Source organism: Pseudophryne corroboree, chromosome 5 (assembly GCF_028390025.1).
Source record: "Pseudophryne corroboree isolate aPseCor3 chromosome 5, aPseCor3.hap2, whole genome shotgun sequence".
Lineage (NCBI taxonomy): Eukaryota > Metazoa > Chordata > Amphibia > Anura > Myobatrachidae > Pseudophryne > Pseudophryne corroboree.
This window is the reverse complement of record NC_086448.1, coordinates 419,867,804-419,892,622: the sequence shown is the minus strand read 5'-3', so window position 1 is coordinate 419,892,622 and position 24,819 is coordinate 419,867,804. Positions and strand designations below refer to the sequence as shown.

Sequence of the window (24,819 nt, the reverse complement as noted above, 5' to 3'; positions counted from 1 at the left end):
TGCCTCCAGTGGCACCGTGGGATCTCAACGTAGTGTTGGGATTCCTCAAATCATATTGGTTTGAACCGATCAAATCTGTGGATTTGAAATATCTCACATGGAAAGGGACCATGTTGTGGCCCTGGCCTCGGCCAGGCGATTGTCAGAATTGGGGGCTTTGTCTTAAAAAAAAAAAAGCTCATATTTGTTTTTCCATTCGGACAGGGCAGAACTGCGGACTCGTCCCCAGTTTCTTCCTAAGGTGGTGTCAGCGTTTCGCCTGAAACAACATATTGTGGTGCCTGCGGCTACTAGGGACTTGGAGGACTCCAAGTTGCTAGACGTTGTCGGGGCCCTAAAAATATATATATATATATATATATATATATATATATATATATATATATATATATATATATATATATATATATATATATATATATATATTTCCAGGACGGCTGGAGTCAGAAAGTCTGACTTGCTGTTTATATTGTATGCACCCCAAAAGATGGGTGCTCCTGCTTCTAAGCAGACTATTGCTCGTTGGATTTGTAGTACAATTCAGCTTGCACAGTCTGTGGCAGGCCTGCCACAGCCAAAATCTGTCAATGCCCATTCCACAAGGAAGGTGGGCTCATCTTGGGCGGATGCCCGAGGGGGTCTCGGCTTTAAAATTTTGCCGAGCAGCTACGTGGTCAGGGGGGAACACGTTTGTAAAATTCTACAAATTTGATACCCTGGCTGAGGAGGACCTGGAGTTCTCTCATTCGGTGCTGCAGAGTCACCCGCACTCTCCCGCCCGTTTGGGAGCTTTGGTATAATCCCCATGGTCCTGACGGAGTCCCCAGCATCCACTAGGACGTTAGAGAAAATAAGATTTTACTTACCGATAAATCTATTTCTCGTAGTCCGTAGTGGATGCTGGGCGCCCATCCCAAGTGCGGATTGTCTGCATTACTTGTACATAGTTATTGTTACAAAAATCGGGTTATTATTGTTGTGAGCCATCTTTTTTAGAGGCTACTTCATTGTTATCATACTGTTAACTGGGTTCAGATCACAAGTTGTACGGTGTGATTGGTGTGGCTGGTTTGGGTCTTACCCGGGATTCAAGATCCTTCCTTATTGTGTACGCTCGTCCGGGCACAGTACCTAACTGAGGCTTGGAGGAGGGTCATAGGGGGAGGAGCCAGTACACACCATGTGATCCTAAAAGCTTGCTTTTGTGCCCTGTCTCCTGCGGAGCCGCTATTCCCCATGGTCCTGACGGAGTCCCCAGCATCCACTACGGACTACGAGAAATAGATTTATCGGTAAGTAAAATCTTATTTATATATATATATATATATATATATATATATATATATATATATATATATATATATAAAACATGTATACTCCTGCACTCGCATCAAAAGCTAACAACAGTGGGGTGCTCCTAGTGGGGTACTCCAAATACTGGTAGGCCCACAATATTCACGCAAGAGTCCAAAGAAATGGAGGTGCACTCATCCAATAAATGATTTGCAGCAACTTTACATAATTCACATTCGTTTTATTGATAGAAATTCGGCTTATTCAGTCGACGTTTCGATCCTCAATTCGGGATCTTTCTCAAGACAAGCTTCGAAATATAATTCATGCTCACAAGGCATCAAGTATTGATTTTCTGTTTAATCAATATATCCAGTTCGGACAATACCGTAGCTGCACGGCTTCAGTAGTAATATGAGATGTGGTTTACGTGCGGATAACAAACTCATGTAGACAACTTAGACAACTCCATAAGTCACCAATGTTAATCGTCATACCAGCCTCAGCAGCCACCAGTGGTATGACGATTAACATTGGTGACTTATGGAGTTGTCTAAGTTGTCTACATGAGTTTGTTATCCGCACGTAAACCACATCTCATATTACTACTGAAGCCGTGCAGCTACGGTATTGTCCGAACTGGATATATTGATTAAACAGAAAATCAATACTTGATGCCTTGTGAGCATGAATTATATTTCGAAGCTTGTCTTGAGAAAGATCCCGAATTGAGGATCGAAACGTCGACTGAATAAGCCGAATTTCTATCAATAAAACGAATGTGAATTATGTAAAGTTGCTGCAAATCATTTATTGGATGAGTGCACCTCCATTTCTTTGGACTCTTGCGTATATATATATATATATATATATATATATATATATATATATATATATATATATATATATATATATATATATATATATATATATATATATATATTTCTCTGACGTCCTAGTGGATGCTGGGTACTCCGTAAGGACCATGGGGAATAGACAGGCTCCGCAGGAGACTGGGCACTCTAAAAGAAAGATTAGGTCCTATCTGGTGTGCACTGGCTCCTCCCTCTATGCCCCTCCTCCAGACCTCGGTTAGAATCTGTGCCCGGCTCGAGCTGGTTGCACACTAGGGGCTCTTCTGAGCTTCTAGTAAAGAAAGTATTTGTTAGGTTTTTTATTTTCAGTGAGATCTCCTGGCAAAAGACTCACTGCTACGAGGGACTTAGGGGAGAGAAGCGAACCTACCTGCTTGTAGCTAGCTTGGGCTTCTAGGCTACTGGACACCATTAGCTCCAGAGGGATCGAACACAGGCCCAGCCTCGGTCGTCCGGTCCTGGAGCCGCGCCGCCGTCCCCCTTGCAGAGCCAGAAGCTAGAAGAACACCCTGGAAATCGGCAGCTGAAGACTCCGGTCTTCATTAAGGTAGCGCACAGCACTGCAGCTGTGCGCCATTGCTCCCTATGCACACCACATACTCCGTTCACTGATGGGTGCAGGGCGCTGGGGGGGGGGGGGGGGCGCGCCCTGGGCTTCAATTAGAGTACCTTACATTGGCAAACAGCACATAATATAGTCTAAACAACTATATATGTGCAAAAATCCCCTGCCATAATATAAATATAAGAGCGGGAGAAGTCCGCCGAGAAGGGGGCGGGGCTATCTCCCTCAGCATATTGGCGCCATTTCCTCTTCACAGCTCCCCAGGCTCTCCCCTGCAGTTTCCAGGCTCAAAGGGTAAAAAAGAGAGGGGGGGCACTACATTTAGGCGCAAACTGTATATGAAAAGCAGCTATAGGGAAAAATCACTTTGTGTTAGTGTAAATCCCTGTTTATATAGCGCTGTGGTGTGTGCTGGCATACTCTCTCTCTCTGTCTCCCCAAAGGACTTTGTGGGGTCCTGTCCTCAGTCAGAGCATTCCCTGTGTGTGTGCGGTGTGTCGGTACGGCTGTGTCGACATGTTTGATGAGGAGGCTTATGTGGAGGCGGAGCAGGTGCCGATAAGTGTGATGTCACCCCCTGCGGGGTCGACACCAGAGTGGATGGATATGTGGAAGGTTTTACACGACAGTGTCAACTCCTTGCATAAAAGGTTCGATGACATAACAGCTGTGGGACAGCCGGCTTCTCAGCGAGTGCCTGCCCAGGCGTCTCAAAGGCCATCAGGGGCTCAAAAACGCCCGCTACCGCAGATGGCAGACACAGATGTCGACACAGAGTCTGACTCCAGTGTCGACGAGGACGAGACTAATGTACATTCCACTAGGGCCATCCGTTGCATGATTACGGCAATGTAAAATGTGTTGCACATTTCTGACATTAACCCAGGTACCACTAAAAAGGGTATTATGTTTGGGGAGAAAAAGCAACCAGTGGTTTTTCCCCCATCAGATGAGTTGAATGAAGTGTGTGAAGAAGCGTGGGCTTCCCCCGATAAGAAACTAGTGATTTCTAAAAAGTTACTGATGGCGTACCCTTTCCCGCCAGAGGACAGGTTACGTTGGGAGACATCCCCGAGGGTGGATAAGGCGCTCACACGCTTGTCAAAAAAGGTGGCACTGCCGTCTCAGGATACGGCCGCCTTAAAGGAGCCTGCGGATAGAAAGCAGGAGGCTATCCTGAAGTCTGTATATACACACTCAGGTACTATACTGAGACCTGCAATTGCTTCAGCTTGGATGTGTAGTGCTGCAGCAGCTTGGTCCGATACCCTGTCAGAAAATATTGATACCCTCGACAGGGATACAATTTTGCTAACCATAGAGCATATTAAAGACGTAGTCTTATATATGAGAGATGCACAGAGGGATATTTGCCGGCTGGCATCTAGAATTAATGCAATGTCCATTTCTGCCAGGAGAGTATTATGGACTCGGCAGTGGACAGGTGATGCGGATTCTAAAAGGCACATGGAGGTTTTGCCTTACAAGGGTGAGGAATTGTTTGGGGATGGTCTCTCGGACCTCGTTTCCACAGTAACAGCTGGGAAGTCGACATTTTTACCTCAGGTTCCCTCACAGCCTAAGAAAGCACCGTATTATCAGGTACAGTCCTTTCGGCCCCAGAAAGGCAAGCGGGTTAAAGGCGCGTCCTTTCTGCCCAGAGGCAGGGGTAGAGGGAAAAAGCTGCACCATACAGCCAGTTCCCAAGAACAAAAATCCTCCCCTGCTTCCACTAAGTCCACCGCATGACGCTGGGGCTCCACTGGTGGAGCCAGGTGCGGTGGGGGCCCGTCTCCGGAACTTCAGCGACCGGTGGGTTCGCTCACAGGTGGATCTCTGGGTTCTACAAGTGGTATCTCAGGGATACAAGCTGGAATTCGAGACGTCTCCCCCTCGCCGTTACCTCAAATCAGCCTTGCCAGCTACTCCCCAGGACAGGGAGGTAGTACTGGCAGCAATTCACAAGCTGTACCTCCAGCAGGTGATAATAAAAGTTCCCCTCCTTCAACAGGGACGGGGTTACTATTCCACAATGTTTGTGGTACCGAAACCAGACGGTTCGGTGAGACCCATTCTAAATTTGAAATCCTTGAACACTTATATAAGGAAGTTCAAGTTCAAAATGGAATCGCTCAGGGCGGTTATTGTAAGCCTGGAAGAGGGGGATTACATGGTATCACTGGACATCAAGGATGCTTACCTACATGTCCCCATTTACCCACCTCACCAGGTGTACCTCCGTTTTGTGGTACAGGACTGCCATTAATAATTCCAGACGTTGCCGTTTGGTCTGTCCACGGCACCGAGGGTATTTACCAAAGTAATGGCCGAAATGATGATACTCCTTCGAAAGAAGGGAGTTATAATTATCCCGTACTTGGACGATCTCCTTATAAAGGCGAGGTCCAGGGAGCAGTTGTTGGTCGGAGTAGCACTATCTCAGGAAGTGCTACAACAGCATGGCTGGATTCTGAATATCCCGAAGTCGCAGCTGGTTCCTACGATGCGTCTGCTGTTCCTGGGTATGATTCTGGACACAGAACAGAAGAAGGTGTTTCTCCCGGAGGAGAAGGCCAAGGAGTTGTCATCTCTGGTCAGAGACCTCCTAAAACCAAAACAGGTGTCGGTGCATCACTGCACGCGAGTTCTGGGAAAGATGGTAGCTTCTTACGAGGCAATTCCATTCGGCAGATTCCATGCACGGATCTTTCAGTGGGATCTGTTAGACAAGTGGTCTGGATCGCATCTTCAGATGCATCGGCTGATCACCCTGTCCCCGAGGGCCAGGGTGTCTCTGCTGTGGTGGCTGCAGAGTGCTCATCTACTCGAGGGCCGCAGGTTCGGCATACAGGACTGGGTCCTGGTGACCACGGATGCAAGCCTCCGAGGTTGGGGGGCAGTCACTCAGGGAAGAAACTTCCAAGGACAATGGTCGAGTCAGGAAGCTTCCCTACACATAAATATTCTGGAACTAAGGGCCATTTACAATGCCCTAAGTCAGGCAAGACCCCTGCTTCAAAACCAGCCGGTGCTGATTCAGTCAGACAACATCACGGCGGTCGCCCATGTAAACCGACAGGGCGGCACAAGAAGCAGGATGGCGATGGCAGAAGCCACAAGGATTCTCCGATGGGCGGAAAATCACGTGCTAGCACTGTCAGCAGTGTTAATTCCGGGAGTGGACAACTGGGAAGCAGACTTCCTCAGCAGGCACGACCTCCACCCGGGAGAGTGGGGACTTCATCCAGAAGTCTTCCAGCTGATTGTAAATCGTTGGGAAAGGCCACAGGTGGACATGATGGCGTCCCGCCTCAACAAAAAGCTAAAAAGATATTGCGCCAGGTCAAGGGACCCTCAGGCGATAGCTGTGGACGCTCTAGTGACACCGTGGGTGTACCAGTCGGTTTATGTGTTCCCTCCTCTTCCTCTCATACCAAAGGTACTGCGGATAATAAGAAAGAGAGGAGTAAGAACTATACTCATCGTTCCGGATTGGCCAAGAAGGACTTGGTACCCGGAACTACAAGAAATGATCTCAGAGGACCCTTGGCCTCTGCCTCTCAGACAGGACCTGCTACAGCAGGGGCCCTGTCTGTTCCAAGACTTACCGCGGCTGCGTTTGACGGCATGGCGGTTGAACGCCGGATCCTGATGGAGAAGGGCATTCCGGTTGAAGTCATTCCTACGCTGATAAAAGCTAGGAAGGATGTGACAGCAAAACATTATCACTGCATATGGCGAAAATATGTTGCTTGGTGTGAGGCTATTAAGGCCCAAACAGAAGAATTTCAGCTGGGTCGATTTCTGCACTTCCTACAGTCAGGAGTGACTATGGGCCTAAAATTGGGATCCATTAAAGTCCAGATTTCGGCCCTGTCTATTTTCTTTCAAAAAGAACTGGCTTCACTGCCTGAAGTTCAGACGTTTGTTAAGGGAGTGCTGCATATTCAGCCCCCTTTTGTGCCCCCAGTGGCACCTTGGGATCTCAACGTTGTGTTGGATTTCCTAAAATCACATTGGTTTGAGCCACTTCAGACCATGGAGTTGAAATATCTCACGTGGAAAGTGGTCATGCTTTTGGCCTTGGCTTCTGCTAGGCGTGTGTCAGAATTGGCGTCTTTGTCTTGTAAAAGCCCCTATCTGATCTTCCATATGGATAGGGCAGAATTGAGGATTCGTCCCCAATTTCTCCCTAAGGTGGTATCAGCGTTTCATTTGAACCAACCTATTGTGGTGCCTGCGGCTACTCGGGACTTGGAGGCTTCCAAGTTACTGGACGTAGTCCGGGCCCTGAAAATCTATGTTTCCAGGACGGCTAGAGTCAGAAAGACTGACTCGCTGTTTATCCTGCATGCACCCAACAAGCTGGGTGCTCCTGCTTCTAAGCAGACTATTGCTCGCTGGATCTGTTGCACGATTCAACTTGCACATTCTGCGGCTGGACTGCCGCATCCTAAATCAGTCAAAGCCCATTCCACGAGGAAGGTGGGCTCTTCTTGGGCGGCTGCCCGAGGTGTCTCGGCTTTACAACTTTGCCGAGCTGCTACCTGGTCGGGATCAAACACGTTTGCAAAATTCTACAAGTTTGATACCCTGGCTGAGGAGGACCTTGTGTTTGCTCATTCGGTGCTGCAAAGTCATCCGCACTCTCCCGCCCGTTTGGGAGCTTTGGTATAATCCCCATGGTCCTTACGGAGTACCCAGCATCCACTAGGACGTCAGAGAAAATAAGAATTTACTCACCGGTAATTCTATTTCTCGTAGTCCGTAGTGGATGCTGGGAGCCCGTCCCAAGTGCGGATTGTCTGCAATACTTGTATATAGTTATTGCTTAACTAAAGGGTTATTGTTCTGAGCCATCTGTTTAGTGAGGCTCAGTTGTTATTCATACTGTTAACTGGGTTTAGTTATCACGAGTTGTACGGTGTGATTGGTGTGGCTGGTATGAGTCTTACCCGGGATTCCAAATCCTTTCCTTGTAGTGTCAGCTCTTCCGGGCACAGTTTCCCTAACTGAGTTCTGGAGGAGGGGCATAGAGGGAGGAGCCAGTGCACACCAGATAGGACCTAATCATTCTTTTAGAGTGGCCAGTCTCCTGCGGAGCCCGTCTGTTCCCCATGGTCCTTACGGAGTACCCAGCATCCACTACGGACTACGAGAAATAGAATTACCGGTGAGTAAATTCTTATATATATATAAATATGTATATGTATGTGTATGTGTGTGTGTATATATATATATATATATATATATATATATATATATATATATATATATATATATATATATATATATATATATATATATATATATATATATATGTATGAGAAAGAGAGTGCGCTCATAGTGCAGATCAATTTTTATTTAGAAACATCAAGTCATTCTACAGAACTCGTACCCTGAACAACCCACACCGTGGGCAGGTTAGCAGATGGTATAAAACATTCCTCAATGGCAAAACTGCATACCGCTGACACATGGACCCGGGACCTTACACCACGCCGGCTGAATACTTTCCAGACCGTACCCGTCAGGACACCGCGTCACCAATTCATGGAGCCTGTGCAGTGCAAGTGGAGAAGATCAAACGTCTGGCAAGCACAGCGTCAACATGTTTCGTAGATTACTTCGTCAGGAGTGTTTTTAAATAAAAATTGATCTGCACTATGGGGGTAATTCCAAGTTGATCGCAGCAGGAAATTTTTTAGCAGTTGGGCAAAACCATGTGCACTGCAGGGTAGTCAGATTTAACATGTGCAGAGAGAGTTAGATTTGGGTGTGGTGGGTTCAATCTGCAATCTAATTTGCAGTGTAACAATAAAGCAGCCAGTATTTACCCTGCACAGAAACAAAATAACCCACCCAAATCTAACTCTCTGCACATGTTATATCTGCCCCACCTGCAGTGCACATGGTTTTGCCCAACTGCTAACAAATATCCTGCTGCGATCAACTTGGACTTACCCCCTATGAGCGCACTCTCTTCACTCTCTATTCTAGCTATTTAATGCTCATAAGAGTCCTGAGCCTTCTAAGCAGAGTTGCTGCGGTGTTGATGTACCCCTGTGCTACAGCCCAGAGTGGATTACCTGTTGACTGAGAACTATTACCTTTTAATTACCAGCGCACCTGTAAACACTGCTTTTTGTGTGTGTGTGTGTATATATATATATATATATATATATATGTAATGTGTCTCTTTTTTTTTTTTTTTAAACATACTGTAGCTTCTTTGCTGAAAGGAAACATGTATCGGCAGAGTAAACCACATCGAAAAGTGGTTCAATATACTCATCATGGAAAATATGTAAGTGTTCTTGCACGTTGTTTTAACACAGCAGTTTATGGTTATTTTTGCTTTATTAACATTAGATTTTCATTTTGTTTTATTTTTGTTAATGGTTATGCCAGTGCCGTAACTAGGCATTTTAGCACTGTGTGCAAGAAACTGCGTCCCCCCCCCATGCAAGACAGGGGGCATTGCGCGCCAAAAATATATAGGGGCGTGGCTTACTGGGGAAGGGGCGTGGCCACAAAGTAATACCAATTCATACTACGGTGCACAGTAGTCTCCATTATTTAATTTACGCTGCATAGTAGCACCACTACACCAGGTAGAGCCCCTTTTACACATCACGGCAGACAGCGTCCCCCTTTTTACACATTACGGCAGGCAGCGCCCCCCTTTTTACACATTACGGCAGACAGAATAGAGAGCGAGAGACAGATAGATAGATAGATACATACCATCTCTCCCCGCTGGAAGTCAGGCTCCTCGTGCTGGTAGATCCCGGGCAGCCGCAGGGGAGAAGGCGGAGGAGGGAGGGAGACTGGAGCCGCAGCAGCGCTATGTAATTGGTAGAGGCGCCGCTGCAGCAGTCCCCTCTCCTTCCGCATTAGCTGGCCGCCGCTGTGAATGCTTGGATGAGGGAAGCGCATCCCAGCATTCACAGCAGCGCTGGGCAGCCAATGCAGAAGGAGAGGGGACTGCTGCAGCGGCGCCACTACCAATTACATAGCGCTGCTGCAGCTCCAGTCCCCCTCCCTCCTCCTCCTTCTCCGCTGGCTCCGGCGCTGCTGCTCTCCTCCCCTGACTCCGGCTTCAGTGCGGCGCACACAGCAGAGGAGGCTTGTAATGAGTCAATTTGACTCATTACAAGCCGCTGGCCGTTGTGCTCCCAGGGCAACTGCGCTGTGTGCCAGGCAAACCTGGCACGCACGTAATTACGGCGCTGGGTTATGCATAAAAAGCTCCTGCCAGTTTTTATTTTTTTAGAAATCAAATTATGCCCAGCACTCTTGATCTAACAACAGTTTGTTTTCAAGAAAGTCATTGTTGCCCCAGCGGGTAACCTCTATTATACCTGGACTCAACTTGAAAAGGCCTACCAGTCAAAGCAAATGTATGTACCTGATTGCACATGCCTACTGTCCAATCAGCTTTAGAAAAATGTGTTCTGAGTGCTGTAATATTTCATACTTCCACCACTTGGAGAAAAGACTGTTAGTTGTGTTGGACAACCTAGCAGCCCGCAGAATCCTCACTGCTCTCCTCCACAACACCGGGCTGGCATTTTACAGCCTGCGGAGAGTTTCAGGTCTCCGTCCTCACTATACCTTGCCTGGACCAGGCTATAGTTGTTTTCTGCCAACCTTACCTCACCTTAGGGACTGGTATTGGTGTAGGCAGTCATTTTGATTTTCTGTTTTCTGTCTGCTCTTCCCCCGCTTAATGTTCCCTCCGTGCGCCATAATTGGGGGGCTACCCTCCTTACACTTATGGGGGCGTGATAGAGTAGTTGGCATTAGTTATGGGGGGGTGTAGATGCTCGGCTTCCCCCAAGCGATCCCTTTCTTTCTATTCGCACGGCAGGCTGTTTTAGCAGGGCCCTGTAGAAGGCCAGGGCGCATTTTGCCCTTTAAAAATCAGGCAGGGCGCTGCTAAAACAGCCTAGCGTGAACACTACCTGGTCGTGTGTCTGTCTGTGTTAGTACTGGAGGTACTCCATATTATTTTAAATTAGATCCTTGATAGTTCAGGTTTTCGAGAGGACAGTTTATTATTTTTCCTATCCTTTACTGTAATACTGTTGTGTGATATTTCCCTGTAGTATGTAGTTTACACTATTGTATGGAAGGCTAGCCATGTTTGTTTCAGATACATTTCCTGTAGGTTTTTTTCCCCCCTCAGTTTCACGGTTCCAGTATGAATGGTCGACCATTATTGGTTGACATAGACATGGTCGACATGGACTAATAGTTGACAAATGGAAATAGCCGACATGGGACAGTTCGACACATGAAAAGGTCGACATGGATTTTTTAACTGTTTTTGGTGTCATTTTTTCCGTAACATGACCAGGAACCCCAATTAGTGTACTGCGTCCCCTTGCAGCTGCGGGCAAGGTGCCTCGCTCCGCGGTACAGGTTACCGTTCCCAATCGTAGTCCACGTGGATGGTAAAGTATGAAAAAGTTAAAAATTTAATTTAAAAAAAAAAAAGCCATGTTGACCATGTCAATGTCTACCAGTAGTAGTCGACCTTAACATGATCGACCATCCAAACAGATACCCAGTTTCACACCAGTTATTGCTGTGTTTTTGTTAACTACCATGACTCAAAAAAGGGAGTTCCAGAGCTGTCTCGGAGAAGGGTGCTTCCCATAAGTCCTTTTTCTGTAAAAATAAAAAATGGTAAGATGTTTTTGTGCCTTCTGCTTCAGATCATGGTGTTCTGTGTCGTTCCTGTGGTGCTGCAGTCCAGACCTTAGGTAGCAAGTTCCCAACCGGAACCAGTGTGGGCGGCAGAATTGACTTGGCAGTTAGCTGTGTCCTGGCAGCTCCTTCAGGGTTCTTCTGCTGGATCTCCATCTCTTTCTCTGTAGCAAGCGATGGAACCTCTGTGGGTGCAGTTTCTCGCTGCCTGATTAGGGTCTAGTCCAAATGTCGATTTCCGTACAACAGATACTGCATCCTACTGTGTGGCCGCATTAAGTGTTACCCACATCTCTTCAGTCAGGCTACGAATCGGACTCTGAAGCTTCATTTCTGCTAGAGGACTATTTACAGAGGGATTCGGATATAGAACTGCATCTGTTCAGGGAGAGAAATAGACTTGTTCTGTGAACGTGGAGACTGTAATAGCAGTAGTTCAAGCTGTTCTGCTCATTAAGGAGGTGGAAACATCTGCTGCTTAGGATACGTCTGTTCAAGCAGATCTATCATGAGACCTGCGATGTGAGCAGCTCGGTTCTTCAAGGCTTTAGAAAGATGGGCTTACTCCCTGTATGTGGATCTTCGTTCTGGAACACTGTGTGCTGGCCTACTGTCCACAATGGAGCATGGGGATCAGTTTGTGATCCCGGCAACTGGGATCCCAGCGGTCATTATATTGACATTGGGATCCCGATCATTAGAATGCCTGCAGGGTGGGGGGGGGGGGGGGGTGAGCGCAGTGAAGCCCCTTGTGGACTTGCTGTGCTCTCCACATGGGTATTGTGGACACCCACAGAGGGAGAATCGCCTACCTTGCTGGTATTCCAGCGGCGGTATTATGACAGCCGGGACCCCGTCCATCAGTATGCTAACTGCATACCAGAGCATATCAGAGGGGCAGCGGCTTATCTAGTAGAGGCATTTTTGGACACAAGTATGCTTTCTGCTAGAATTTTGGCTTTGATACTGGTGGCCAGGAGAGTCCTCTGTCTTTGCGCTTGGATAGTTGACAATTAATAAAAAAAGAACCTTGGAATCTTTCCCTTTCAATAGTAATTTCTTTTTTTGCCCTAAACTGGAAAAGTTCATCACTGCGGCTGCTGTCTCTTAAGCCCTTTCATTCCCAATGACATACAAGATTCCTACCTTCCTTTTAGAGTCACGCTTGTTACTACCATGGTGGGAAGGCCAAAGGAAACCTGCAATGGGTGGCTACCAAGACTGCCATATTGTGGGTCGGACTCCCAACTGCGAGGATTGTGAAGACAACATCTGATTATTGAGTTTGGAGCTTGTTGAGTTAGGGCTTTGTTCTTTCTTTTAAAGAGCCTCCTCCCAGTCTCTTTTTTTACAACTGGTCTGCCTTAAGATTCATCTGCAGCAAGAGCACTTGTCAGTGTGTTCAGTCCTTCTGGACTTGGGAGTTATTTCCCATGTCCCCCCATATCAGACGGGTGGAAGTTCTTAAATTTAACATTCCTGAATGTTTATCTCTGAGTGCCCAAGTTCATAATGGAATTTCTTCAGTCTGTTTTGCAATTCCTGGAGTCCAGGAATTACCTTGCATTCTTGGATGTCGAAGATGCTTACCTGTATGTCCCAATTTTGTTGAAACATCAATGATTTGCAGTTGGGTTTGGATATAGGCCTTCATCTGTCCTCCTTGAAGGTCCAGGTTTGTGTGCCTACTGTCTATTTCCAGAGACGCTTGGCTACTGTCCCTGCTTTCAAACTGTCCTACAGGGGGTACTTCACATCCACACCCCCTTCATTTATGCCTCCGGTTGAGCCCTGTGATTTACTACTTGTTCTCTGGGCTCTGCACGTCGTCCTTTTGAACCTTTGGAGTTGATCGACCTAAAATGGATTACTTGTTTTTCTGTTGGCTATCTCTTCGACCTGCTGGGTCTTAGAACTGAGTGCTTTATCTCATAGGTCTCCTATCTTAATTTTCCTCAGATCATGCGGTGTTGCAAACAACCTCCTCTTTCCTTCAAAAATTTGTTTTCAGATTCTATATAAACTAGGAGATTGTTCTGTCTTTCCATCGAACTGGTGATTCACGGTCATCTCTCAAGTACTGGCGTGTAGTTCAGGCTCCTAACATTTATGTGGAGAGGTTTAAGGATTTTTCCTCTTTTTGCCCTCTATTCAGTGGTCAACAGAGGTTGGCCTGCCTCCAAACAAACTATTGCCCGTTTGATATGGGAAGTCATAGATTCAGTATGATATCTCGGTTTTGGGGATCCCGGCGGTCAGGAGGGCGTCTCTGGGATCCTGACAGCTAGAATACTGGCGGCGAGCACAGCTTGTCCCCTTGTGGGCTTGCTGCACTCGCCATGCTGCGGGCCCAGACCTGGTAATATCCCCCCCCCTTGGGTGGTGGCGTGGATCACCACCCAAGTGGGGAATGTGGCCGGCGGTCGGGATTCCGACCCGCCGGTATTGTACCAGGTGTCGTGATTCCGGCGTCTGTATCCTGACTGACTGGATCCTGACAGCCGGCGAAATGATTGCCTCCCGAAGTCATCTGTCATGCTTATTCTATGGCAGTTCTCCCAATTTCTCACTTGGTTGCCACCCAGTTGGTCAGGTCCTCCTGAGCGGCTCAGCGTGGGGCTTCGCCGCAGATCTGCATGGCTACAACTTGGTCCTTGGCACTTACCTTAATTTGTTTTTACCATTTTAAATCCATTTCTCTGATGTCATGGGGGACACTAGACGCCCCCCCATTTGCTCCTGGGTTTTTACTGAAGTGTGTCCAGGTTTTACATTTTACCAGGTTTCTCACCGTTGTTTGTGACTGTTTATGTGCCTGATTTCTCCTACTCTCCTTTCCTCTCCCCCTCAGGCTTTCCTAAGCGAAAACTGCCTGCCTGTGCAGAAAGCGAGGTATAGAGGGAGAGCCTGAGCTGACCTGAAAAATTAACCTTTTACTGCCCAGCCTCCAGCACATTTATACCCCATGGTATTCTCCAGTGTCCCTCTTGTTTTGGGCTGTTCTTATATCATCACAAAATCTATGAATCTTTAGTTATATGCAGTGCAACAAGGTTTTATGACAGTGGGGCTCCCTATGTCTATTGTGCATGGTCAAGTCACTAAGAGTATGTCCAGGATAGCTAGTAACAACTCCATCTCCAGGTTAGTGCTTCCCGGGCTACGATATGTCTGCCCCTCAATATTGTGGATGCGGGAACACACTTCACATCCAGGGAAATATTCTTCTAACATAATAAGCTTAAGAAAAGGGGTTAAAATGGAAATATACATACAAAACTGGCTAAATACAAATACAGCGATCATAGCACTTCTGCAAAATATCTTAAAACATACTAAAACCTTGTATAAACACTATATGCACAAAAGTATTCGGATGCCTGACCATTACACCAACAGGGCCTGTAATGACATTGTATTCAAATACATATACTTTAATATGGAGTTGGTCCCCCTTTTGCAGCTATAACAGCTTCCATTCTTCATGGAAGGCTTTCCACAGATTTTGGAGTGTGTCTGTGGGAATTTGTGCCTATTCATTCTGTACAGCATTTATGATGTTGATGTTGGACGAGAAGGTCTGGCTTGCAATCTCCGTTCCAGTTCATCCCAAAGGTGCTCGGTGGGCTTGAAGTAAGCGCTCTGTGTGGGCCAGTCACGTTTTTCCACACCAAAATCATCAAACCATGGGGGTGATTCAGATCTGATCGTAAATGAGGTAAATTTAGCACATCTACGATCATTTACTCTGACATGCTTGGGGACGCCCAGCACAGGGCTAGCCTGCCCCGTATATCAGGCCCTCTCCCCTTCCCACGCACAGGCTTTTGCTCCTGGCAAGTAGCTCCCTGCCAGCGCAGCTACCAGATGCGTCCCAGGTCACAGCAGCTGCATGTGCAGTCATGCAGCCGCCGTGGGCCGCCCCCACAAAGGTCTGGACACGCCTGTGTTGTCTGGACCGCGCCCAGCTAACGGCGTTTTAATGCTTTTGGCACGCCCCCCTCTGCCTTCCAATCGGGCAAAGGCGATCGCATCCCAGAGATGCTGCTAGCATCTCACTGGGCTCCCGGGGTGCGCGGGCGCACTCCTCATAGGAATTCACACTGCAGCCGCTGCAGCGATCCAGTCTGAATTAGGACCCATGTCTATTGCTTTGTACACTGGGGAACAGTTATATTGGAATAGAAAAGTGCCTTCCCCAAACTGTTTTTACCACAAAGTTGGAAGCATAGCATTGTTCAAAATGTCTTGGTTTGCTGAAGCAGTAAGACTGTCCTTCACTGGAAAAACAGGGCCTAGCCCAAACCCTAAAACACAGCTCCATACCATTATCCATCCTCAACCAAACTTCACAGTTGGCATAATGTAGTCAGGCAGGTAACGTTCTACCAGCATCCGCCAAACCCAGACTCTCCGATCTGACTGTCAAACAGAGAAGCGTAATTCTTCACTCCACCGATCATGTTTCCACTGCTTCACAGTCCAGTGTAGGTGTGCTTTACACCACTGCATCTGACGCTTGGTATAGGACTTGGTGATGTGAGGCTTGCATGCAGCTGCTCGGCCATGGAAATCCATTCCATTAAGCTCCTGCTCCACAGTTTTTGTGCTTACATTTATGCCAGTGGAAGTTTGGAACTCCTCAGCTATGGAATCAGCAGAGCGTTGGCGACCTTTACGCACCATGCGCCTTAGCAGTAGTTGACCCGCTCTGTGATTTTATATAGACTTCCGCTTCCTGGCTGAGTTGCTGTTGTTTCGGAACGCTTCACTTTCTAATAATATCACTTACAGTTGACCGTGGAATATCCAGCAGGGATGGAATTTCATAACCAGTCTTATTGCAAAGGTGGCATCCTATCACAGTACCACGCTTGAAGTCACTGAGCTCTTCAGAACGACCCATTTTGTATCACAAATGTTTGCAAATGGAGACTGCATGTCTATGTGCTTGATTTTATACAGCTGTGACAGCAGGTCTGATTGAAACACCTGAATTCAGTAATTAACAGGTGTGGCCAAATACTTTTGTCCATATAGTGGATCATGCCATACTTCAGCTTCATATGTTTGTTGTACCAGTCCACCATTGGCCACCTCTGGGGTATCCATTCTGACAAGGCAACAGCCCTCTAAAGAGAGAGAGACGAGTTGCACAAAACAATAACTTCCTTTTATTCCACAAGACCCAGATGGTGATATATTTATTAGAGCAAGTATCAAAATCTTACTAGTGGTGTTGCATCTAACCTAAATTGTCCTACTTGAAGCAAAACAAAAAGAAAAGTAGGTTTTTGTGGGTGTACACTCTTTAAAACATTACTTTTATTACATTTTATTTAACATGGGTCAGCGGATATTATTAATATTATTATATAAAAATTAATAATAATAATAATAATAATATCGCTTTTCTCCCGCGGGTCTCAGTTGCTTTACATACATCATAACATGGTACAAAGGCATTAGAATTACAGCAAGCTGAAAACATACAAAAATAATTTAAGAACAACTAAACCTAGAGAGTACAATAAGCATACTGCAGGGTTGGTGCAGACATTTTGGGTAATAACTTCTACAAGTTATATATTCCACCCATGACAGATACCAGGTGAGGCATTCATGTTGGGTGAACTACGTAGGATTACCCTGGGTGGAATAGGACTTGCACAGAAGAGATGACACAAGTAGGGTGGTTGCAGCAATCCTAGCGCTAGGGGTAGTGTCCCAACATAACCATCAGATACAGTACATGTCCTATTTCATCCCATCCATGAGCGTACCATGCTTGGACAGCTGGTACAGGGGGACAGATGTTTGAGTGATAGACTAGTAATGAAAAAGAGAAATGATGATGTGTATGGCGTCACCTGTCATGTCATGTCATTTTGCACATTAGAAGTAGTTGTTTAAATTAATAATCCACCATACCAATATTCTTCACATTTTATATTGATTTGAGACAAATTATATCAGGATGGTAGTGGTTAAAGAAGTTGCATTTCCTTAAATAGCCGGGATTACATAAGTTACTTTGACCTTGTTATACATTAAAATCCGATTAAAAACCCGCAGATATGGCAGTCAAAATTTTAATCTTATAGAACACTGTATATTTTTTTTCAATAGTTTTTGTGTCTGTTATCGTAATTTATGGCATCATTGTTTCTTATCACAGTGTAATGCTGATTACAGGTGAAAGAAAATCCCCGATAACCACGGCGACTTGCAGTGTCCCATGCCCGCGACGGCAGCAGCAGGCTAGAACTGTAGGGAGCGCGCCACTGCCCGGGAGCCGGCACTCGGCGCTGTGACCCCGGGTCAGCGCCATCGCCCGCATCCCCCTCCTCCCCCTAGCAGTGGTCACTTGACCATGCAGCCCTGCAATGGGAGCTGTCAGGAGCCGGCACCTGGTGCAGCAACAGGTTACCTCTGATAAGCCGCTGCTTATGCCGGCTTATCGGTGCTAATAGGATAGCCCTGGGCAATATCATTACCCGTGGTAATATACCACGGGTAATTGGATATCCCCCAAAGTTGGATACTGAGTAACGCTACCTAAAGTGTTAAGGCTCAAATATGAAGCTCAGCTCTAAATGGATTCCACAGATTGCGGGAAGTCATAGTTTGTGCTTTAGGGGCAACTGCTACTCATTTACTCCCATATAGGGGGAGTTCAATTAGCCGCGGTAAAGTACCGTGCTAACTGATCCCCCGGGGATTATCCAATTAGTACTGAAAGCCGGCACTATCGGATTTTTTTTCCCATCTACCCAGAGGCAGGTGAAACCCCCCCCCTGATAACTAACTCATTTTCGCGGTCGAGGCTGTGAAAACACATGGATCCATGAACGTATCCAGGATACGTTCACCCGAAATTTAATTGCCTGATAAAACAACAGGCAAACATTTTTGTTTTTTGTTTTTGTCTTTTTTAGCCCCAAAAATTATCGGGCACAATTGAATTCACCTCACAGTGTTATACATGATGGTATGTACTGATGTTTAACAACTGAACTGTCTGCTGGTTCTATTTACATCAGAATCAGCTTTATTGGCCAGGTATACTTGCGTATTAGAAAATAACTTGCTTCAGAATCATAGAAGTCTGCACACTAATGTGTTTACGAACATATGTGTATTGACTATGTTGGCACCTTCAGATGTTGACTTATTCACATGTGAAATGTTAACATTCTGCCGAGACCGGTAGTTGAGGGTTAGGCTTTGGAGGATTGGGGGTAGCATTAGTCATACTTACTGGCAGAAGTGATTCATGATCCATTTAAAGTCATCCTAATGTCACCGACACACCCAGAAGTCACAGGTGGAGTCACCGTACCAGGTAAGTCACCACTAGACCACCAGGGATGTTTAATCTGACATTCCAGTCATGTCGACATGATAGTTTCCTCCCACATTCCAAAAATATACTGGTAGGTTAATTGGCTGGTTATATGTCACAACGGGTTGGGCAGCCGTTGCCGACTGCCGGGATCCCGGAAGTCAGTATACTGACCCCGGGATCCCGACAGCAGAATGCCGTTGGGGGGGAGCCTCTTGCAGGCTCGATGCGCTTACCACGCTCACAACACTCTATGGGTCTCGTGCACACTCATGAGTGCCTCTGGGTAGGCATTTTTGACTGCTGGCATTTTGAGTGCTCGCATTTCCGAGTGCCGGTCGCATGACCGCATCCCGTCACTACCATGTTCAGCATTGTGATGAAGCTTACTGAAATCCCGAACTCCTAATCTTTCCCAATTGCTAATTTAACACAGAGAGTGTGGTGCTGTTGCACAATCCACAATATAAGTACTGCTAGTCAGAATAATTATAATAAACTCTGCAATCTAACATAGAGCAAATACAAGGTTCTTGTTGCAAAATTGAGTGTTAAAAAAGTTCTAATTAAATTTTATAGCGTGCCACCTCAAGACAACCCGGCCACACCACCCCAGGAGGCTTGCACCCCAAACTCAGCCCTAAAACTGACAAAGTGTACAAATTTGTAGGACTTGCCTTCATTGTGCCTTTAGTTTCAATATGCAGTCTGAGAGTACCAGAGACCCTTGCTAGTTAAAATCAGTCAGGGCAGGTGGGAGAGGGTGCCAATTGCTAATTTCCTTGCGAATTTATGTTCTCTTCAATTAAAAAACAAAATAATAAATAAAATAAATGCATTGGCTATGGGATCCCGGCCGCTAGAATGCTGTCAGAGGGGTGAGCGCCAGCAAGTCCCTTGCGGGCTCGGTGGCTTGCTTCGCTCGCCATAGGTTCTATTCCCACTCTGTGGGTTTCGTGGACACCTACAAGTGGGAATAGCCCCTGTCGGCATTGTCAGCGGTTGGGATTCCGGCATCGATATCCTGACAGCCTGGACCCTGACTGCCGGCAATTATAACTGTATCCCAAGTAAATAAATAAATAGATAATGAGAGTCACTACAGCTTGAATAACGGACAGAGCCAGGCTTCTGTCTCTATTTTGAGTAATTAGCTTGGCTATGGGAAGTTACCTGTTGAGTTTGAATATTATGTTGAGTAGATGACAGCAGTCTTCCTATGGGCGGAGTCCGAGCAACAACAGCAAAGCTTTCAGCTGTCCCAGAATGCTTGTCTCCTCTCCCCTGTAACCACTTTCCAGGCCAGGCTCATCAGTTTTTTTTTTTTTGTTGGTACCCGCAGGAAGTGGGTGCACCTCAGCAGGGGCTGTTATATGCAGCCCTAAAAAGCTTTTTATTTTTACTATTTGCATGGGCTGGCAGCGCTGTAACTATATTTGACTTCAGCACTGCAGCACCATCACCCTACGCAGGAATGCCACGCTTGGCCTCAGACGGGTGTTTTCTCGGCAGGGGGACCATTACGCTTCGTATAGCACCGCTTGTGACTGGGACCCTGGGGACTGTGTGGCTGACAAGAGCAGGTAAGAGTGTCTGTGACCCATGCTAAATTGTGGTCCGCTGGCGTCTGAGGGAGAACAGACTCCGGCACTGGCGTGGACACTGTAACTGGGCAGTTAGTCTCACTAGACCACCAGGGAATAAGGGCACAGGTTTTGGTGTAAAAACACCAGTTTAATCAGGCACCCTGAGTTACCTGGGGTGGATGCCAGCAAAGGGAAGGGGGCGCTGAACCTGTAGCCCCTCCCCAGCTCTGGGCGCCAGTCTCCCTCAGATTTCCCGCCCTTGAGCTGCAGATCATCCTCCCTTCTTCCCTCAGAAACCCGGGCAGCCATCTTACAGAGCAGGTCTCTGGCAATGTTGGGCTTCTTTCTTCCTGTAAAAACGGCTACAGCATGCCAGGTTTTTACAAGCACTTACATCCTACCTGCTTACAAACAGGGGCTGAGTAGTTGATTCGAGTGTCCATTGCAGTATTGTTGTTGTATGTGACTGTGTGCTAGATTTTCCTGCTGTCTGAATTTTTCTTTCTTACTATCTTATCTCTATCCACTTTTTCCTCTGAAACCTGTGTACAGGTGCTGTCAGGGTTGCCCTTAACAGCAATAACATGTGTTTGTCACATACATTACTCTGTCTGAACACCTCTGTGGGTTTAAGAGTATTTAAGCGTCCTTTAAAAGTTGGCTAACAGAATCACACACAGATAGAATCTACAGAGCTACTATCATGCAAGTCATGTGGGGTGGAGTTTGCTGTAAATGAGGTTATACAAGAGGGGCTATGTACTAACTGTTATATTGCTCCCGGTCAGTCCTCATCTACTGTGACTGCACAATAGCCCTCACATGGCTGCTTTTTCACAAGTACTGGGTACATTGGTGGAACGTCTTACACCCCCTATGGGACCCCCCATGCCATTACAGGCGAATGTGGTCACTGTGGTAAATCCACCTCTGGCAGAAACCTTATCAAAACAGGTTAAAAAACTGACCCAGACCCTATCTAGCCAGAGAATTTAATGAAAGAAATCTGCTAGACCGGCTACGTCATTCTCTCAGTCCACTTTGATTTTAGACTCTTATGTGTCATCTGAAGAGGATGGTGAGGGGTCTGACTATTCAATCACAGACTCATGTGCAGTAGAGAAAGAAGTCTCTCTAGTGGATTACATGCCTGTTTTAGTTGAAACTGTAAGACAGATCTTACAGTTAACAGAGGGGTAATCTACACCTGTGGCTAAGAATACAGATGTATTCAAGAAGCAAAAGGTGGTTAAGTCACAATTTTCACACTCGGACTATTTAATGGAAGTGAGACAGGAATTTTGGAACTCTCCTGGTAGGAAGTTTACTGTGTCCAAAAAGGTGTTATCCTGCTACCCTGTCTCTGCAAAGGATTGTAATAAATGGAAAAAAAAAAACCCTCTTGTGGATTCACATGTCACACGCTTAGTGGAGTCATCCACTTTACCGGTCACTTCGTTATTCCCATTGAAGGAATCTACTGATAAGAGAATAGAAAACTGCCTAAAGTCTTACTTTCTCTCACTGGGGCCATAAATAGGCCTACTATGGCAGCTTCTTGGGCCTACAAGGCGATAGAAGCTTGGTTGCAGGCAATTGAGGAGGAATTGCCTGAGGAAATTTCAGAACAATGCAGATTGTACTTGGAATATGTGAAGACTGCAAATGCTTATATTAGCAAAGCAATTTCGAACGCTGGCATAATGGCAGCTAAAGCGTCAGCAACTTCTGTTCTTGCAAGGTGTATCGCAAGTTCAGGAGCAAAACATTCTTCAAAGGAAGAGAAGTATTGGAACTCGAGGACATGCACTGAAACTGGAGGGAGGCAGGTTCAGGGGATATTTTTTAGGAAAAATTACTTCACAGAAAGAGTAGTGGATAAGTGGAATAGCCTCCCATCAGAGGTGGTAGAGGCTAAGACTGTAGAGCAATTTAAACATGCTTGTAATAGGCATATGAATATCCTTACAAAGAACTAAGGTTCAAAAAGGGTTGAGATTACCTAAAGGATAAAAAAGGGGCAGACTAGATGGGCCAAGTGGTTCTTATCTGCCGTCAAATTCTATGATTCTGTGGTTACGCTCTTGGAAAGCTGACCTGGAATCCAAGAAAACTTTAGAAGTCTTACCCTTTAAAGGGGAGATTTTATTTGGAGAAGAGTTGAATTAAATTGTTAACTCTTTAGCTGCGGCTAAAACAGCCTCATTGCCCTTAGCACCGGTTCCCCGTTTTAAAAGTGCGTCTTTTCGTTTTTCTCATCCACAGGGTAAAGCCAAAGGATAGGTCTTTCTGAGACAAGCTCACGCAACAAAAACCACTAAGCCTAAATCTAAACAATCCTGGGCTACACGTCAACCTGCACCAAAGCCTGACAAGCCCCCCCCCCCCCAGCAATTCTTCAATACAGGCCTTCCTTCGGATCGAGAGAAGGCCAAAATGCTTCAAAATGTGGCCCTGTCTATTTCGCAATCAGGAATCATAGCTCCAGTCTCTCATTCCCAAGGAGGAAAAGGGTATTATTTAACACAGTTCCTGGTTCCAAAACCCAACTGGTCATTTCCACCAATTTTAAATCTAAAGTCCCTGAACAGGTTTGTGAAGGTGTCCAAGTTTCGCATGGAGACACTGCGATGCATAGTCTTGGCCATGGAGCCTGGGGACTTTTTGATGTCGCTGGATACACAGGATGCATATCTGCATATTCTTTTTACGCTGTCTTATCAGCAATACTTACGTTTTGTTATATGCAATCAGCATTACCAGTTGTGGGCTCTGCCATTTGGTCTTGCCACGGCACCAAGGATTTTTACCAAGGTGATGGCTGTACTGGCAGCATACATACTGAGATTGGGAGTCAGAATCCTCACTTATTTAGACGATCTGCTAATCCTGGCAAATTCGCAAGAGGTCCTGCTCATTTATGTGACACAGTGGAGGTCCTGCAGCATCATGGGTGGTTAATCAACTGGAAAAAGTCCTCACTGAGTCCATCCCAGAGAATGCTACATCTGGGAGGGCTACTGGATTCTTACAGTCAGAGACTGTTTCTGTTGACAGACAGAAAAGAGAAACTGAGAAACAAAATCCAGCTGTTTCTGAGTGTCTGTTCATGCGGCAATGCAAGTCCGAAGTCTCATGGTGTCAACATTCGACATGGTTGAGTTCGCACAGTTTCACTCCCCGGCTTCTGCAGAGGCTTATTCTGACCAAGTGGAATAGTCAACTTCACTGCATCAAGTTGCTGATGATAATTCTGACTCTGGAAGTTATTAGCTTGGTGGCTCCACAACCGTCATCTGGAGATAGTCCGCTCCTTTTGGAACTCAAACTGGGTACTTCTCACAACGCATGCTAGCCTTGGAGGATGGGGAGATGTGACCGAGCATCAGTCCTTTCAGGGATGATGGCGTCGGACAGAGTCCCAGTTGCCTGTCAACATACTGGAACTGAGGGTAGTGTGCAATGCATTAATGCTAGCATAAAAAGTTCTCCAAGACAGACCAGTTCAGGTTCAGCAGATAACGCCACAACTGTGGCGTATATAAATCACCATGGAGGCACTCGCAGAAAAATGGCAATGCAGGGAGTGGCCAAAATACTCAGATGGGCCGAGCTTTATCTACCGGCCATATCAGCAGTGTTCATTCCTGGCGTGCTAAATTGGAAAGCGGACTTCCTCAGTCACCAGGACGTTCATTCCGGAAAATGGGCCCTTCATCGTGAAGTGTTTCAACTTCTAGTGGACAGGTGGGGTCTGCCAGGTGTGGAACTCATGGCTTCTTTACACAATTACAAGGTCCCGATATTCGGGGCCCGATCAAAAGATCCACAAGCTGCATTCGTGGATGCATTGTCAATACGGTGGAATTTTCGTCTCCCATACATATTCCCTCCGATATCACTGATATCTCGAGCTCTGCATAAGATCAAACAAGATAGAGGAAATCTCATTCTAATAGCCCTGGGGTGGCCCAGACGGAACTGGTTCTCAGACCTACAAGGCCTCTCAGTGGAACAACCTCTACTACTTCCTCAGAGACAGGACCTGCTATCTCAGGGATCATGTCTCCATCCAGAAATAGCACATTTGTCTTTGACGGCGTGGTGCTTGAATCATCGATCCTAAGAGCAAAAGGATTCTCGGCTCTGTGATTCACACAATGCTTAAGGCACACAAGCCTGCCCGTGCAAGAATATATTATAGAGTATGACATGCCTATTTCACATGGTGCGTTTCTAATCGCTATGGTGCCTCTGTCTTCAAAGTATCTAGAATACTGGCCTTTCTTCAAAGAGGTTTGGATTTAGGCCTGCGCCTGGCCTCAAAGTACACATTTTGTTTAATCACAGAATTGCCCCATTGGCAGATGTTCATGTGCAACCTCCATATGTTTAGCATGTTCCCCCATAGAATCTGTCAATAGTACTGAACGCTCTTCA

The 24,819-nt window shown here is 46.3% G+C and overlaps 1 protein-coding gene across 3 annotated transcripts in view; it reads left to right on the top strand.

The window, feature by feature from the left end:
• The first annotated feature begins 8,961 nt into the window (after positions 1-8,961).
• Positions 8,962-24,819, top strand: part of LOC134927811 (uncharacterized) — a 245,165-nt gene continuing 229,307 nt past the window's right edge. For 2 of the 3 annotated variants that reach the window (XM_063922791.1, XM_063922789.1), the window contains exon 1: positions 8,962-9,040. In XM_063922791.1, coding sequence (XP_063778861.1) covers positions 8,981-9,040 — 60 coding nt within the window. In that variant the 5' untranslated portion in view covers positions 8,962-8,980. The remainder of the gene's footprint in view (positions 9,041-24,819) is intronic. The other variant, XM_063922792.1, reaches the window with a different exon arrangement.